General features: G+C 39.0%; 1 protein-coding gene across 1 annotated transcript; it reads right to left on the minus strand.

Annotated features, from left to right (window-relative positions):
* Positions 1–2,462: 2,462 nt before the first annotated feature.
* LOC143536629 (casein kinase II subunit beta-1-like) lies at positions 2,463–7,338 on the minus strand. The gene is made up of 6 exons (XM_077030572.1): positions 7,223–7,338; positions 6,923–7,153; positions 4,787–5,005; positions 4,571–4,677; positions 4,316–4,481; positions 2,463–2,815 (listed from the first exon to the last, which is right to left on the minus strand). The coding sequence occupies exons 2-6, from the start codon at positions 7,128–7,130 to the stop codon at positions 2,685–2,687; spliced, it is 831 nt and encodes a 276-aa protein (XP_076886687.1). The 5' UTR covers positions 7,131–7,153; positions 7,223–7,338; the 3' UTR covers positions 2,463–2,684.
* Between the last annotated feature and the right edge of the window lie 10,300 nt (positions 7,339–17,638).

Consider the following 17,638-nt stretch of genomic DNA (forward strand, 5'->3'; position numbering starts at 1 on the left):
AGAAATACTTGATGGGAAAGTTAAGGGGATTAAATATATGAGAAGTGTTCCAAGCAAATACCACATGAGATCTCTAAAAATCTTTAACCACTTTAATTATTCAATAAGTAAGAGAAACAAAAATTCGAATTCAAGGCTCAAACATCTTTCTTTCTCCCTTTCTGTTGCGATATTTCGATCCCAGGCAAGAGGAAGGTGATTTAGCCATCTACATTGGTGAAAACAAGCTACCCGTTTGATCTAAACTTAGAGTAGCGCATGGATACTCGGTAGCTAGCAACAATTCTATAGCCAATCATTTGTGGGATTTCTACACTTCATGAAGGTAGGTAACAGAACCCGAACACGTGAGAAAAACAAAATTCTAAATCATTTGGGATTGAGAACGAGTATAATATTATGTATGTTCGAGTTATTACATAATTGTTAGAAGTGGTGTTAAGTATTTGATACTTCAATTCATGTTTAGGCGAGCACAATATTAGATTTCAAACAATGGGCATCCCGACAAGTAACTTGTAACACATTAAAAAATTATGAGTACACTCGATACCTACGAGCCCAATGGTTAATGAGGTTAATGAGTAACCAAAAACGTGTATGGGACTAGCATTACCATCTTCTACGCATTTTTTATCAATTAATGTCGAGCACTAAATGTAAAAAGTTGTTTTTGAATAAACCTGACATAGCTTGTTACGCAATCTATAAGCACATGATAATGCAGAGCTCTGAATTCTGATAATGCAAAGGTACCGAAATAAAGGCTAGACATAAATGCATTTAGAGAATTAGAGATGTTACCTAATATTAGTTGAATGCATTAAATGAGTGACTGATTTGTTTTGACATATTCCTTAGCTTTGCCTTTAATAATCTACCCTTGCTCTCTTTGGTTGCCAAAATTCTATAGACCTTCAGTTGATGTGTGTGTTTAGTACTTATCACATAGTCAAACCTTGTGAAAGCACAGCACTATGTTGCTAAGTTAAACATATATATATATATATATATATATATATATATATCAATGAGGTTTTATAGATTTGGTAGCATCAGACCCCTCAACACGTGCTCGCGCTACACCGATGATATCAAAACCTACTTATTCTCTCTAATTATCTTGTTATAGCTAGGGGTTCAACATTGAACTCATAAAAGAAAAACCAGCCTCTCTATACCTTCGCGGGATTGGCCAAAGGTAAATCAACATTCTAATAAACCCTAAATTATAATATATTCCAGTAGTATCTAAGTTTAGATGGTTTTTGTTGCGTCTGCCATCTAAAGGGTCCAAAACATTTTAAAAGTTGTTTTATCTCACTATTTGAGCAAGCATATACATTCCACATATGAACCACTCTCTTGCACACTAGAACCGTAGAGTTCTAAATCGCGTCTAAGTGATCTTTAGCTCATTAAGCATCTACCATATAAATAAAAAGAGCATAGGTGTTAAAAACTCTTCATGTATCGTTCTTTTCAACACCCGAGTTGGTAATCTCTATCGTATTAAAGAGAAGGATTGTAGTAAAGATCTCTGCTATGCTAAGAAAATACTATGAATAATTCAAAATAATCTATTTACCCTATGTTTGTTTGCTAATTAGTTTGTCTTTAACTGTTCTTCATTTCTTATTTTCCAAAACAAACTTGTAATTCTTAACGGTTATCGATACAATCTATAAAAGTTGTAATAATTATTATAATTGGTATGTATTCACCAAAAGACCATTTCTTAAGCTTCTGTTTTCAAGTGCCTTCGCTAGCTAAACATGTCTGTTGAATTAAAGAATACTATTTTGAGTGTTCTTTCTTAGATGCATGTGGATCCTAGCTAAAATCCATACTAGAGGTCAACATTAGCAAAAATAAAAATGAACCAATCTAAAGAATCAAAATCAATACAAACCAAAGTCAAACATACACAATGTGAGGCAAAAAGTCCAAATTCAACAAGAGTTTACCATGTTTAGTTCTTTAACTATTGACGCGTTGACTTTATAACTAAAGAAAAATGCGAGTTCTGTCCCATCCCCAATCTTAACCAGAAATCAAACAAAAGGCCAACAACATCAACTATTTATTGAAACCAGAAACCAATAACACAAACAACATATCATCAAGAAGTGATAATCCCACATCAAAAAAACATATATAATATGTAAATCCACAACTCAAAATTAAAAAAAAAAACATATTTTTTTTTGCAGTTGTGAACGAACTACATATAAAACATAATCAAAACCGAGAAAAAAAATCTTCTAGTTACAAAATTAGCCCCCATGTTTCGAACCGCAAAACATCATGATTGACAATGAACATGTCTTTTGAATAACACATCCAAAGTTAATATGTCAGTAACAAAGACAACTACAAGACCAAATGATTTTCCATATAAATTTCCAAAACAATTATAAAATTAAAAAAAAAGAGAGATAGAGAGAACAAGAAAAGTTGACTTGCAACTCTACCATGTTAACATGTTCTTAAGTACTTTTCCAACACAAGTTTTTTGTTCAAAAATAGACAGGCCATAAAGCATCCCCTGTTTTGCCAAACAATTAAAGTTCCACCTTTAAAGACAAATCTTTGTTTTAACTTTTAACTAACCTTGCTTGCTTGATGGAACCACATGAAGAATCAAAGATCAGGCAATGGGGTCTGGCAGTCGGGACCCACAGTCACGGTTTATGGAGCTTGAAGCCAAATACTCTCGGTACGTAGTTTTGTGTCGCTTTTTGTGGCTTCAAGTGGCCATAAGTCATCAAGAACAAGTGAGGGAAAGTGGTGCCAAAATAAGCACCATCAATATCTATAGCAGGTGAAGGAAAATAACAGTCACGTTCACATTAAACTATTTATTAGCATAGAAAATAGAGTAACAAAAAAGACAGTAACTGTTGTCACACGTTAAATTAGAGCTCAAGTTCTTATTAACATGTCCAAAGTCCAAACCAAGCTAACAAAGAACAAAAATATCACATAAGATTATAAGTTTAGAACCTGCATGAATACTTATTTTAATAACTTTGAAGTTATGTGCTTCAACTTACTCTAAAATAAGTTATACAATATGTATAAATATAAAATTTAATCACGTGATAACTATTATGATAGCCGTTTTAATCATGATAATAATAATCAGTTAGGCCTGTAAACGAACCAAACATTCGATGAACTGTTCGTAAACCGTTCGGCGGGAAGTTCGTTTTCGTTCGTTTATTTAATAAATAAACGAACATGAACAAAAAATTTGTGTTCGTTTAATTAAACGAACGAACATGAACACATGCTCCGTTCGTTCGTTTATGTCCGTTTGTTTATGTTCGTTTACATATTAAATGAAAATAATCAAATATTATTTGGAAGAGTCATCTACATAAGGCTATACCCATTCACAATCTCACAATCCCAATATCACATTATAAAATTAATTTATCTCTCCTCAATCTACATAATTTAACACATCCCAATCTTTTACTCCCATTAACAACCCAATCTACATAATTTGTTATTTGTGTTCATTTAAGTGTCTTTATTTATGTTTGTTTATGTTTGCATGTGTTCATTTATGTTTGTTTATCTTTGTTCAGTTCTGTTCGTTTATGTTCCTGACTGTTCGTTTAGATTTTAGACAAACGAACACGAACATGTTCGTTTTTTATATATACTACACAAAATATGTGTTTGATTAAGTGTTTTATGTTCTTTGTAGTAAAATGAACGAACACGAGCATGCCCTTGTTCATGTTCGTTCGGTTCGTTTACAGGCATTAATCAGAGGTGTGAACAAGGCAAGTTGGCTCCGTGAGCTACTCAAAATTGGCTCGTTAAAAGTTCAAATCGAGCCAAAAATAAACAAACCCGAGTCCAAGCTTCACTTATCAAACTCGATCTGACTCGCAAGCCTAAACGAGCCTATTATTTAAACTCCTTTTATTTAATATATTAAATATATATTTATACAAAAATAAGTATTATATTTAAAATTATGATAAATATAACTAATATAATATCAATTATGTTATGTATAAAAATTATATTAAAAAAAGTTACTAAAAATGTTAATAAATAAAGTAACAAATAATAAACAAACCGAGCTCAAGCTTTAAGAAAAAAAAAGATCGAAACAAGCCGAGCTCGAGCTCTTGTTAGTCAAACGAGCCGAGCACAAGCATCGTGAATAAAAAAAAGCCGAGCTTGAGCTCTCGTGAGTCAAACGAGCCAAGCTCGAGCCTAGTCAAGCTCAGGCTTGACTAAGCTCATTTACACGCCTAATGGTGATGAAAAAGACATATTAATGTAAGGATACTGCCTTGGTATTTGGACCGAGGGTAATAGATGTCTTCACACTTGGGACAGTAAATTTTCACGGTACTTGAGCGCGGAATGTCGGCTTGACCAACAGGAAGGCACGGTTGACCACAGCAATAAACTCTTGGACACCTTCCAAAGTCATAGTTTTTGTATTTCTCCAACTGCAGAATTTCAAAAATATATATACATATCAAACTATTTAATCATGAAATAAAAAAATAAAAAGTGCAGACAGGTTATCATATTATACCATTGCAGATAGTCCCTTCGTGGTTAATATGTAGCGAACATGTATTAAGCCGTACAACATCTCCGCTGCTGATTCAACAAGTTCATTCTGCTCTTCAGTAAACATATCTCCATATCATACACAGTCAGCAATTATTAGCATGAGGGAAAAACAAAGAAAATAATAACAATATGAAATATTAAAGAATTATATTGTTAGCTACTGTGGATAACTTACCATGAGAGGATTCCACATCCAGAATTAGATCAAGTGCATAATCAAAGTATGGAACTTGACTGCTTAATCCACATAGATTGAAATCATCTTGAATGTACTCGTCGTCAACTTCACAGAAAAATTTATTTCCACGTAGGTTGCAAAACCATGAGATCCAAGAAGTATCCTCCTCATCAGAACCACTAACATCAGATTCCTCGCTGTCTGTTTCAGATTCCTCTGCAAAACAAAACACGTGTCATATTGCAAGGCGGTCACCCCCAAAACAAACAAGTGCAAGTCTTTGCGATATATTGAAAGGCCGCTCCCACTGAAACCCCGGCTCCAAAAAAAAATGTAAATTACAAAAATATAGTAAACTAGATAAAGCAGATAACATAAAGTGTAGCTAGGAGAATCAGAAGCGCAAGAAAACAATAAGTACTAATAATAGTAGCAGTATCCTACCGATAACGATGTAACATATAGGTGGCACAAAAACTATAATAGTAATCACTAAGAGAGAACAGAACAAAGAAACTATAAAAGTATCATGAACCCCTAGAGAGTTCCTATACGCTCCAAAATCTATCCGTCAAGGCGAAACTAAGGCAAAGCAAAAGCAGAGATAAGACTAAGGCAAACAAAAGTGTAGAAAAAATTTAAACGAAAGTGTAGAAAAAAAAGGCAAATAGAAGTATATAAATAAGCAAGGTGTAGAAAAAGCTAAACTACAAAAATCTATACACTCTTCTAAAAGTCCATAACCTTTATCCTACGTCTCCATGAGCTATCCCCAATCATGTCTTCGGAGAGGTGAACGATCAAATATTGCCTAATCAAAATGACACATGTCAATGTGGGTCTGCCTCTACTGCTCCTCCCCGGAGGGTTTTCACGATAAGGACTGTCATTTGTCTCCTCTTCACACGCCAAAAACTATCTCAATCTTTCCATCTTATCCAAGATGCATGTCACCCCAATTTCCCCTGAAAAATGCATTACTTATCAGGTCCATCATTGTGCCCCCAAACGTCCACCTCAGCATCCTCATCTCTACTACCTTCGTCTTTCGCACTTGTGTCTTCTTATAGGCCAAACAATCAGTTTCGTATAACATCGTCATTCGAACTGCAACCCTATAGAATTTCCCATTCAAGCTTGTGAAAACCTCTTGTCACACAAATACACACCCCCATGGGTGCTCTTAACTTGAAGCAACATGCCTAAGCGCTATGGGCTACATCATGGTCTATGTCCCTCTCACTCTGTATAGACAAGCCTAAATATTTGAAGTTGGTTGTCTGTGGGACCACATGGCCTTCATTACTAATATAGGTGTCCTCCTCGTTTACACTTTACACCACTAAAGTTACAGTAAAGGTACGATAAAGGCGCTATGTTTTAGAGTGACTTATCTTTAAATATTTACACTACAAGGCTGCTCGCCACTCCTTTAGTCTCTCATTCAGTCATTCAGACTCGATTTAATCTTCGCTACTAACGAAACATCTTCTGCAAAAAGCGTGCACCACAGGATTTCCTCCTGAACCAACTTGGACAACTCATCCAACATTACTGCAAAAATAAACAAGCTCAATGTGGATTCTTGGTAAAGACCCACTTTGTATTCCCCAGTGCACAAACACGTGTTTTAGCCATGTCATGTATATCCTAATTACCTCTACATATTCAGTGGTGGTTGTCGTCGTCATCCAAAGGGCGACATTAACAGTTAGGTGCCTTCGAGGATGTGAATAAAAACTCAAATTTTAAGGAAAAAATGTTAACTTTAAACCAATCCCAGATTGCATGTGCTTAAGCTTATTTCATAACAAAACATCTTAAACTACATTCCAATGGAATCCCTGACCCAACCAACTGCCTCGTTTTTTTACAAACTATATATGACGTATATAGGCTACCGAAACACCTAGAAGCAGGCCAAGAAACAAGTAGAACAAGCCATTCCCTAAACTTTACCCTACGTCTCCAAGAACTTTATATACATTACGCTAGTCTACGGAATCACCACGAATCCAATTAAAACCTTGCCCTTAACAAACACAATGCCACATTATTATAATTTAACATAATAACAACTATCAACAAGCAAAAACAAACATAAAAACACAATTTGTAAAAACAAAAACAAACCATCAGAGCCTTTGGTTTTGTCGATGGTAGCGGACGAGGGACGGTTAACGTCGAACGATTTGGCACCGGCTGCGGATGTGGAAGGCAAGGACGAGAGCTTGTCTTTGTGTTTGTCCTTATTATTATTGAGTGCCGTAGAAGTCGAAGGCGTGGTGTTGTCGTTGATTCGTTTCCGATCCAACGATGCAGCTCCACCTCTTCCCACCATATTATTATCCAATCACTCACCACCTGTATGTATATGTATATATAATTAAATATAGGAATTTGGGGAAAGTAAGTTTATATGTTTGTTTGTACCTGATTATTAATTGGATGAATTGAAGATGAGATTATTAGACGACGGAGAAAATTATATTAGATTAGGGTTGGATTATTGTGTTTGTGTCTATGGGTATCGGTGGGTGGAAAGAGAGATCTCTATTCTCTTCTTTTCTTTTCTTTCTTCTCTTGCTTTCATAGATATTTTTGTTGTTTTTCTTCTTTTTTTTGGTTTATTATTATTATTATTATTAACGTCAACAAAATTTCATTAGAAAAACTAGTAAAGATGTTGGATACACCAACACAATTACTAAAAACAATACGACATACAGCGCCACAAACACAACAAATGATCGATACACAAACAAGCTTCACAATTTAAACGACAACAATCGTCTCAAGTAAACCTTGTCGTTTTTCATGCTTAATCCAAATGAAAGGAAGACCAAAACTTTACTTCTCCAGCAATCAAACACATTGCATGAGAAACTCTTGCTTTATCATTCTCAAACGTCGAGTACTTATGGATCTCCGACGAGTCACGAAAGGTCGAAAGCTATTGAGCAAGCACAGCTCCACATAGATTGTGAGATTCCACACGAACCCAACACAAGTTCAATCGTTTCCTCAACCTCGATCCCCACAAAGCGTACAAACATTCGAGGCCACATGGATGTTTCTCGTTGCCAATGCACCAAAGCTTGGTAATATACTCAACATTGACTCCATGCCACAAAACTGACTTTTCTTGGTAAGTTACCCCATCGGATTGTTTTCTTATTCATTATTATAACAAGTTAAAATAAAGTTAAATAAAAAAGAATTAAAAATAAAAAGAGTTATATGTTAAAAGGATACATGTACAATATACGTGTTAAAACAAGAAATAATAACTTTATTAACTTAAGTGATATGATAACTATATTGAGCTTCAAAAAAAAAAACGTGAATTTGTTGAAGAAAAAGAATGCTAAAGTTCTTGGATTGTATGATAACTCTAATAAAACCCGGGGATAGAAACGTAAAATGATTAAAATGTGTTCCAGAATTTCACTTAAAGGAGGAAAGGGAAAGAAAATGAGGGATGAAACAGAAAATGATTATGTTCCCGAGTTTCATTTAAAGAAGTAAAAGAAAAGGAAAAAAAACAAAAAAGGTGTTCTCGAGTTTTATTAAATATAAGAAAATGAAAGGAGGTGAGAGAAAATGAAGAGTAACATAAGAAAATTTATATCTTTTCAAATTAGAAAGATGAGAAGAAAAGCTAATTGAATAGAAAGAGGAGATGCTAAAGAAAAGAGAAGACAATACTTTCCTTTCTTTCACTCTTTTTCTATAAATGAACTCCAAAATGTCAGGTGACGAAACCAATCAATAACGTCCTGTTCTTGAGTTTTTTTAAATGAGGAAAAGGAAAGGAAAACTAAAGATAGTTAAAAAATGGGTGTTCTTAAGTTTTTTTTAGGATGGAAAGGAAATGACCAGAAGGAGTTAGGAGGGATAAAATTAATGTATTTTCCCAATAAGTTATCCTCTAAAAAATGGGATGATTACTAAGGATAACTATTTTTTAACCTAGTTATCATTTTCTTTCCTCTAATTTCCTTCCAACTCAAGAACACACCTAATTAAAAAAAATTTCATTCCCTTCCCTTCTCTTTCTTATTCTTCCCTCTCCTTTCATTTTCTTTCTTTAGTTAAAAAACTCAAGAACAAGGCGTAAGCATTAAGTACTTTTACCCCTTGTTAATATGTTGTTGATTATAACTATAATTATATATATATTAAGTGCAAAGATTCTGTTACTCACAGAATGGTACTGTTGTAGTGCTAAAAATTTATAAATACTCACCCTCTTTTTATGACTTGGTATGTTTGGTATTGAATTTGATGAAAACTGTAACATTTTCAAATTTTTCAAAACATATAATGGAAAATATAAAAAGAAAATAGAAATACCTTACTTTGAATAAATGAAATGATGGGTTCATCTCACATTGAAAGAAGGAAAAATATAGAATTTCCACATGGGTATAAATATGTAATGGAATTTGATCTCACATGGAAACTTGAAAGGAAATGAAAGCTCTTTATAAGGAAATGAGTTTCCATAATAATATTCTTATATGATAGGTCACTCTCAAGTGGTCCTAGCGGAGGGTGCGTAAGCACCGAACACGCACGGGCACGGGCGAAGTGCGATGGGCGCAATGTGGCGCTTTGATGGCGCACTTTGCACTTCGCATCGCCGCGAGCCGCCTTAGTATTTCTGTGGAAAATTAAAATTTTAATAATCCACCCATCGTGATACGCGACAGGTTTAGTTAGCCTCAACACGTTACGCGATGACGTGTAGTTTATCCAGAAGTTTACGTGTCCATCGCGATACGCGATGAACTCCCAAAGTGACCCGTCACGATACGCGACGTGGAAGTTACATAGACTTGTCACGTCACCTGACACGCGTCAGAAATGGGGATGACTCATCAACCCATCGCGATACGCGACGCCCGCTTATTGAACCCATCGCGATAAGTGACGGGTCAGAAAATCAGCTATAAAAGGGGGCAGAATCAGCCTTCATTCCTTGCTCAAATTTTTCTCTCTCTCAAATTTTCTTAAGGATGTTGATATAATACTCGAGTGGTCGTAACGATATCCTATCCGATCGAAAGAAGCTTTTTATACACGAATCCAAAAGCTCTACCTGAATAAGGTAAGACATTGTGTCATCGTGTAAAGTTTCTAATCTCGTGATTATCGTTATAATTATGGGTTTATATTAACTTAGATATACTATATGGTATTTAACCTAGGTGCTTAATACCAGGAAGCTCATAAACCGTAAACTTGCAAGGTGAGACATGTAACACCCCGACCAAAGGCGGATTATACATCGGGGCGCCACATATTGTTTCATTACTCGTGACACTATTGGGTGTCAATATTTAATAAATACATTCATTCGCGCACGCGCAAGGTTAACAAGATAACATAAATCATCATAAATCAATATATCATAATATTCGAACAACAATAACTTGTCTTGATACATTTTAATCTAGGTCCAAAATAAAGAAAACTCCCTACGTGTCCTCGAACTCCAAAACAGCTACTGCAAACCTGAACATGTGTTAAAGTAAACGTCAAACACTTGCGTGTTGGTGAGAAATCAAGTTTAATACAATACATAGATAACCATAAATCTGCGCGCAACATGTGTATGTCTGGTTTTCAACAAGGGTGTAATCTGATCGGGACCAACTCTAAGATTCATAGACTGCCAGTGCTCACAATTGAGCTCACAAACAAGACAAACTGTGCATGTGCAAACAAAAGAGAAAATCATAAACGATAGTTCTCCCGTGTTCATCTAATGGTACCATGAGAACTGCGGAATAGACCGACAAGACGGTTAATGATCCACACATACAAATAAACAGCCAAGTCTACGTCCTCAACACATGGGATACTGCGCGACTAAAGTTCATAAACAAGTTTAAGACTCTAAGTTTGTATGAACACATGAACATCCCAAAACATTAAAAGCAAAAAGGGATTAGGTACGAGATTACTCACTTGATAAACGATGCGGTGCAAGATAAAGCAAGAACCAACTTTAAACAAGCACAAGTTAACCTATAAATAAGATTATTGTTTTAATGAATTGATTTAAGTCTTGATTATAAGTTAGCATAATTAATAAGTAAATTATTATATATAATATATTACCGAAAATCAGGGCAGAGGAGAGAAAACGGAGGCAAGAGAGGAGGCGGCAGAAGGACAATCGGCAGAGAGCAAAGGAAGAGAAAGATAATAAGTGTTTGTGTGTGTAGTGTTAAGAAAAATAACATTATTATTTATAGGGAAACCCTAGGGAACACAATCCCTAGAAAAGGGGAAAAAGATCTCAAAAAGCAAAAGATTCCAAAAGCAAAAGATATCAAAAGATATGGCAGCTGCAGGGGGCAAGATAAAGCTGACAGGTTAACAGTAAAAAGCATGGGCGGATCAGATAAAGGTACTGGTCAAGCATGGAAAAAGCAGATCTCCAAAGATAATGTCAGTCACTTTATCTGCCAACCAATGGGGTTGGTGCGCATGCTGCGCCGAAAGTAACTTTTCAGACATAAAGCAGATTAGGTCAACAGCACAAAAGATAAGACAACACAAAAGCAACGGCTAGATTAAACAGAAGAAAACTCAAAGGGTTCAGCGCGAGAAAGCTCGAGCGCGAAGGCAGACACAGAAGGTCAAGAGAGCGCGAGCGCGAAGGCAGGCAGAAACAACCTTAACGCGTCGCGGAAAGAACTTCATTTCTAAGCGCGCCGCGGGAAGAATCACAATTCTTAGCGCGCCGCGGGAGGAACTAAAATTCCTAGCGCGCCGCGGGAAGAACTATAATTCTTCGCGCGTCGAGGGATGAACTACGATACTTAGCGCGCTGCGAGAAGAACTACAAATCCTTAGCGCGCTGCGAGAAGAGTTCGTCTCGCGTATCGCTGAAACAGGTGGTCTACACGCAGGATTCCTTGTAAGGGGTCTGGCGCGTGGAGCTGCGCAGACAACCTTAGGCGGGAAGGAACAAAGGACAAGCAAAGAGTTAGAAGAAAAAGAGGGAAACAAGGCTTAAGGGCGGGACGGCGGAAAGAAAGAGAGAGAAAGAGGCGGGAAGGAAAAGTATATTATTATTATTAAAAGTAAAATATAAGTATAAATATTAAATCATAAAAGAAAGAGATCGGGTCAGAGAAACGGGTACCTGGGTCGGGTCGGATCGGGGCAGATGTCACAGTCTCCCCTACTTTAAGAAATTTCGTCCCGAAATTTATCTCGAAGTAGGTTGCGCAGAGAACAGGTGCGGGTACTTGATCTTCATTTGATCTTCCCTTTCCCATGTAAACTCGGCTCCGCGCTTGGACTCCCAGCGAACTTTCACGATAGGGATACGACTGCGCTTGGTTTGCTTAACCTCGCGATCCATAATCTCAACAGGCTTCTCCACGAAATGCATAGTTTTATCAACTTGAACTTCATCAAGTGGAATGTGAAGGTTCTCGTCAGCTAAACACTTCTTGAGATTGGAAACATGGAACGTTGGATGCACATTGCTGAGCGCGGGCGGCAGGTCAAGTCTGTAGGCAACTTTTCCTACACGCGCGAGAATCTTAAATGGTCCAACATATCGAGGAGCAAGCTTACCTTTCTTCCCAAAGCGGACAACACCCTTCCAGGGCGACACTTTGAGGAGAACAAGATCACCAACTTGAAATTCGAGAGGCTTTCGCCTGCGATCTGCGTAACTCTTCTGTCGGCTTCTGGCAGTCAGCAGATGATCACGGATCTTGGCGATTTTATCGGTTGTCTCTTGAACAAGTTCGGGTCCTGTGATTTGAGTTTCACCCACTTCGCTCCAACAAATCGGGAAGCGGCACTTACGACCGTAAAGTGCTTCAAATGGGGCCATACCGATACTGGAATGATAGCTGTTATTATAAGAGAACTCGATCAAAGGCAGGTGCGAATCCCAATTACCTCCAAAATCAAGAACACTAGATCGGAGCATATCCTCAAGAGTCTGAATAGTTCGCTCAGACTGACCGTCAGTCTGGGGATGATATGCCGTACTCATGTCCAAGCGAGTTCCTAGCGCAGATTGGAGAGATTTCCAAAAGTGAGATATAAAACGGCCATCGCGATCGGATATGATACTCAAAGGAGTACCATGGCGGCAGACAATTTCCTTGACATAAAGCTGCGCGAGTTGCTCAACACGGTAGTTTTCACGAATGGGCAGAAAGTGAGCAGACTTAGTCAAACGATCCACTATTACCCAAATGCTATCATGTTTGCTTGCTGTCAAAGGTAACTTGGTAATAAAGTCCATCGCTACACATTCCCATTTCCACGTAGGAATTTCTGGTTGTTCGAGCAAACCAGATGGGCGTTGATGTTCAGCTTTTACCTTAGAACAAGTCAGGCATCTAGCTACGAACACAGCAATATCCTTTTTCATACCGGGCCACCAATAAGTTATGCGCAAATCCTTGTACATCTTATCAGCGCCAGGATGAATAGAATACCGAGATTTGTGCGCTTCACTCAGGATATCAGCGCGAAGATTCTCATCAAAGGGAATCCAGATGCGATTGAGATAGCAGAGAATTCCACTCAGATTAGGCACAAAATGTGCTTCCGCGCCACACGCTAACTCGGCGCGAAGGTTACCATTACTGATGGATGCGCGCTGCGCGTCACGAATGCGCGATTCAAGGTTGCTTTGGATCGGCGCGAAGTGAAGCTGCGTGCGCGGCAAGATACAGTTAAGCTGGCAGGGTTTTCGGCTGAGCGCATCGGCTACCACATTAGCCTTACCAGGATGATACCGGATCTCACAATCGTAATCGCTGATGAGTTCGTTCCATCGGCGTTGCCTCATGTTAAGTTCCTTCTGATCAAAGATATGCTGAAGGCTTTTATGGTCAGTGTAAAGGATACACTTAGTACCATAAAGGTAGTGTCTCCAGATCTTCAAGGCAAATACAACTGCGCCAAGTTCGAGATCGTGAGTTGTATAATTCTTTTCATGAACCTTGAGTTGCCTTGATGCGTAAGCGATAACCTTGCCTCGTTGCATAAGAACACAACCGAGACCTTGGTTGGATGCATCGCAATACACGACAAAATCTTCATTACCCTCAGGTAGCGCAAGAACAGGAGCTTCACACAACAAACGCTTGAGCGTCAGAAAGGCTTCTTCTTGCTTCGAGCCACAAATATACGGTTTACCTTTGTGCGTTAGAGCTGTTAAAGGCAAAGCGATCTTCGAGAAGTTCAAAATGAATCGCCGGTAGTAACCAGCTAAGCCCAGAAAGGAACGGATCTCGGAAGGAGAGGATGGCGTAATCCAGTTCTTGATTGCTTCAATTTTGGATGGGTCGACATGAATACCCATCTTGTTCACAACATGGCCAAGAAACTGTACTTCATCAGACCAAAATTCACACTTGGAAAGCTTAGCATAGAGTTGCTCAGCTCTAAGCTTTTGCAACACCAACCGAAGATGTTGCTCATGCTCGGCCTTGGTCTTAGAATACACCAGAACATCATCGATAAACACAATCACGAATTTATCCAAGAAAGGCCTACACACCCGATTCATTAGATCCATGAAAACGGCGGGTGCGTTGGTTAAACCGAAGGACATGACCAAGAATTCAAAATGGCCATAACGAGTTCGAAAAGCAGTCTTCGGAACATCTTCATCGCGGATGCGCAACTGGTGATAGCCAGAGCGGAGATCAATCTTGGAGAAACAAGAGGCACCTTGGAGTTGATCAAAGAGGTCGTCAATACGCGGTAAGGGATACCGGTTTTTAATGGTGAGTTTGTTCAACTCGCGGTAATCTATACACATGCGAAACGATCCATCTTTCTTTTTAACGAACAACACCGGAGCACCCCAGGGCGAAGAGCTAGGGCGAATGAATCCTTTAGCAGTCAACTCTTGAAGTTGGCTTGCCAATTCTTGCATCTCAGCGGGCGCAAGACGGTAAGGAGATTTAGCCACGGGGGAAGCACCAGGGACAAGATCAATACGAAACTCGACTTCACGAGCGGGAGGGATACCAGGAAGATCATCAGGAAAAACTTCAGGGAAATCACGCACAACAGGGATATCGCGAAGCTTCTTTTCTTCAGCAGGTTTAACCACATGGGCTAGAAATGCAATACACTTCTTCCGCAGGAGTCTTCGGGCTTCGGCGCAAGACATAAGTTTAAGACCACTGGAGGGTTTTTCGCCGTAGATATGAAGATCACCATTTTCTCGAGGAATGCGAATCAACTTCTTGGCGCAAATAACTTCGGCGCGATTCTTCGAGAGCCAGTCCATACCAATGATAACATCAAAGCTTCCAAGAGGCATAGGGATGAGGTCAATCAGAAAATCGTTTTCGTTAAGGTTAAGCGTGCAATCTTTAATCACTGAGTTAATTAAAATAATTTCACCATTAGCCAATTCAACTGAAAAATCTTCTTTTAAGTCATCGCGCGGTCGCGCAAGCTTCTGTTCGAGGGCGCGAGAGATAAAACTTCGATCGGCGCCAGTATCAAAAAGTACAGAAGCATAAAATCCGTTAAGCAAAAATGTACCATTAACTACGTCATTAGTCGCTTGCGCTTGGTGCGCGGTTATGTTAAAAGCTCGTCCACGCGTCGCCTGGTTCGAAATCTGGTTCACCGGATTCGCTTGCGTGATTTGCACTTGTAGTCTCGGGCACGCGTTCCGGAAATGACTGGGATCACCGCAGTTAAAGCACGATCTGGGTCGTGGGTTTTGGTAGGTTGGTTGTGGGTTCTGCGGGTAGATTGGTGGTGTTGGCGCAATTGGATTGGCGGGAAGGACTCTACAGTTTTCTGCAAGGTGACCAGCGCGGCCACATCGGGTACAAAGTCGACATGGGACTTGAGGTGGGTGGTGGAGTCTACAGGTTGGGCAAAAGGGGTGGTTTCCTGTGTAAGGTTTCTTAGTTGGCGGGGCAGGGAGTGCTGGATTGGTTAAGGCATAGTTGTGGACTACAGGAGGTGTTGGGTAGGCTGACAGAGGGTTAGGCGCGTATACTAGAGGTTGGTAGGCGGGTTGCTGGACTATGGGCGGGTTGGTAAGCGCGTAAGCTTGTCTGCGCCTACGTTTCTGGTTATGGTTTGAGGGTTCTGGTTTGGTTTCTGCGGGTTCAGGGGCAGTTTTGGTGAGTTTGGTCTTTTCAGATCCCCGCAGGAACAGGGTTCTTGCTCTGACATGGTTGTCGCTGAGCACAGCGGCCAACTCGATGGCGTCAGAGAGGGTTACTGGGTTTCTGGCCCATACAGAATCTTGAATTTCCATGGGGAGACCCCCAAGGAATTTCTCTATGGCTCGGCGGGAAGGGGTAACAAGGTGAGGGACCAGTAAGCTTAGCTCGTGGAAGCGCGTCGCGTACTCGCGCGCTTCACCGCTGTATTGCTTAAGATTCCAAAATTCCTCCTCCAGGCGCTTAACTTCGTTGGGAGGGCAGAATTCTCGCGTCAGAATTTCCTTGAATTCCTCCCATGTCATGCTAGAAGCAGCTTCTGCGCCACGCGCATGAGCTACTCCATTCCACCATGTAAGCGCTCTAGATTCCAGGACACTGGAAGCATACAGGGTTCGTCTGTCTGAGGGGCATTGGGTGTGGAGGAAAGTGTTTTCTATTTTCTCAAGCCACTGGAGCATCACGGTGGCTCCTTCAAGACCTGTGAACTTTGGAGGGTTACCCGCGTTAAAGGACTTAATGTTGTAACCAGAGGTGTTGGTATTGTTTTGGCTCAAAGCTTGGGCTATTGCGGCGGCCATTTCCTGGGAACGTTGCTGTCTACGCATGCGCGAGGCTTCTCTTCTCTGAAATCGGCGAGATAGCGGAGGCATTCTATAAAAATTTTAATTTTAGTTAATATCTTGGTTTTAGCGCAAAGTATAACCTCGAAAAGCTTGGTTTCGCGGAGTCAGTTACTGTCAAAAGTTAAAGTTAAATAAATGACCCAAAATGCAGACTTAATAAAGGTAACAAATTCGAATCAAGAATCGACAATTCATGTATCACCATGACTTTCCGAATTCCCAATTTAAAATATACGAGCAAATGAGTATTGGAGATTGACGATTCATGTATCACCATGACTTTTCAATCTTCAATATAAAATATACAAGAAAATGAGTATTGGAAGTTGACAATTCATGTATCACCATGACTTTTCAAGTCTCCAACCTCAGAACATAATCGTAAATGGAAATTGAAAATCAACTATTCATGTATCACCATGACTTTTCGGATTTTCAAATCCAACAAACGAATATGTAAGTAAAATCAATAAAAATCGAAATTCAACAAAAATCGAAATATCGCGGAATAAAACATAAAATCATACACTGTGCAAGCGCGAGCATATTCATAAATAACGAGTAATTAACAATAAGCGTGCAAACATGAGATTTCTCTCATGCGCGAGAAGGGACTCTTAGGTATTCTAGGCCGTTACGTCTAACCACCTATCCTAAAGTCAACGAGCTCTGATACCAATCTGTAACACCCCGACCAAAGGCGGATTATACATCGGGGCGCCACATATTGTTTCATTACTCGTGACACTATTGGGTGTCAATATTTAATAAATACATTCATTCGCGCACGCGCAAGGTTAACAAGATAACATAAATCATCATAAATCAATATATCATAATATTCGAACAACAATAACTTGTCTTGATACATTTTAATCTAGGTCCAAAATAAAGAAAACTCCCTACGTGTCCTCGAACTCCAAAATAGCTACTGCAAACCTGAACATGTGTTAAAATAAACGTCAAACACTTGCGTGTTGGTGAGAAATCAAGTTTAATACAATACATAGATAACCATAAATCTGCGCGCA

The sequence above is a fragment of the Bidens hawaiensis genome, unplaced genomic scaffold (assembly GCF_021521415.1).
Source record: "Bidens hawaiensis isolate Kalapana, Puna unplaced genomic scaffold, B.hawaiensis_p1.1 tig00010854_1, whole genome shotgun sequence".
In the NCBI taxonomy this organism is placed as follows: domain Eukaryota; kingdom Viridiplantae; phylum Streptophyta; class Magnoliopsida; order Asterales; family Asteraceae; genus Bidens; species Bidens hawaiensis.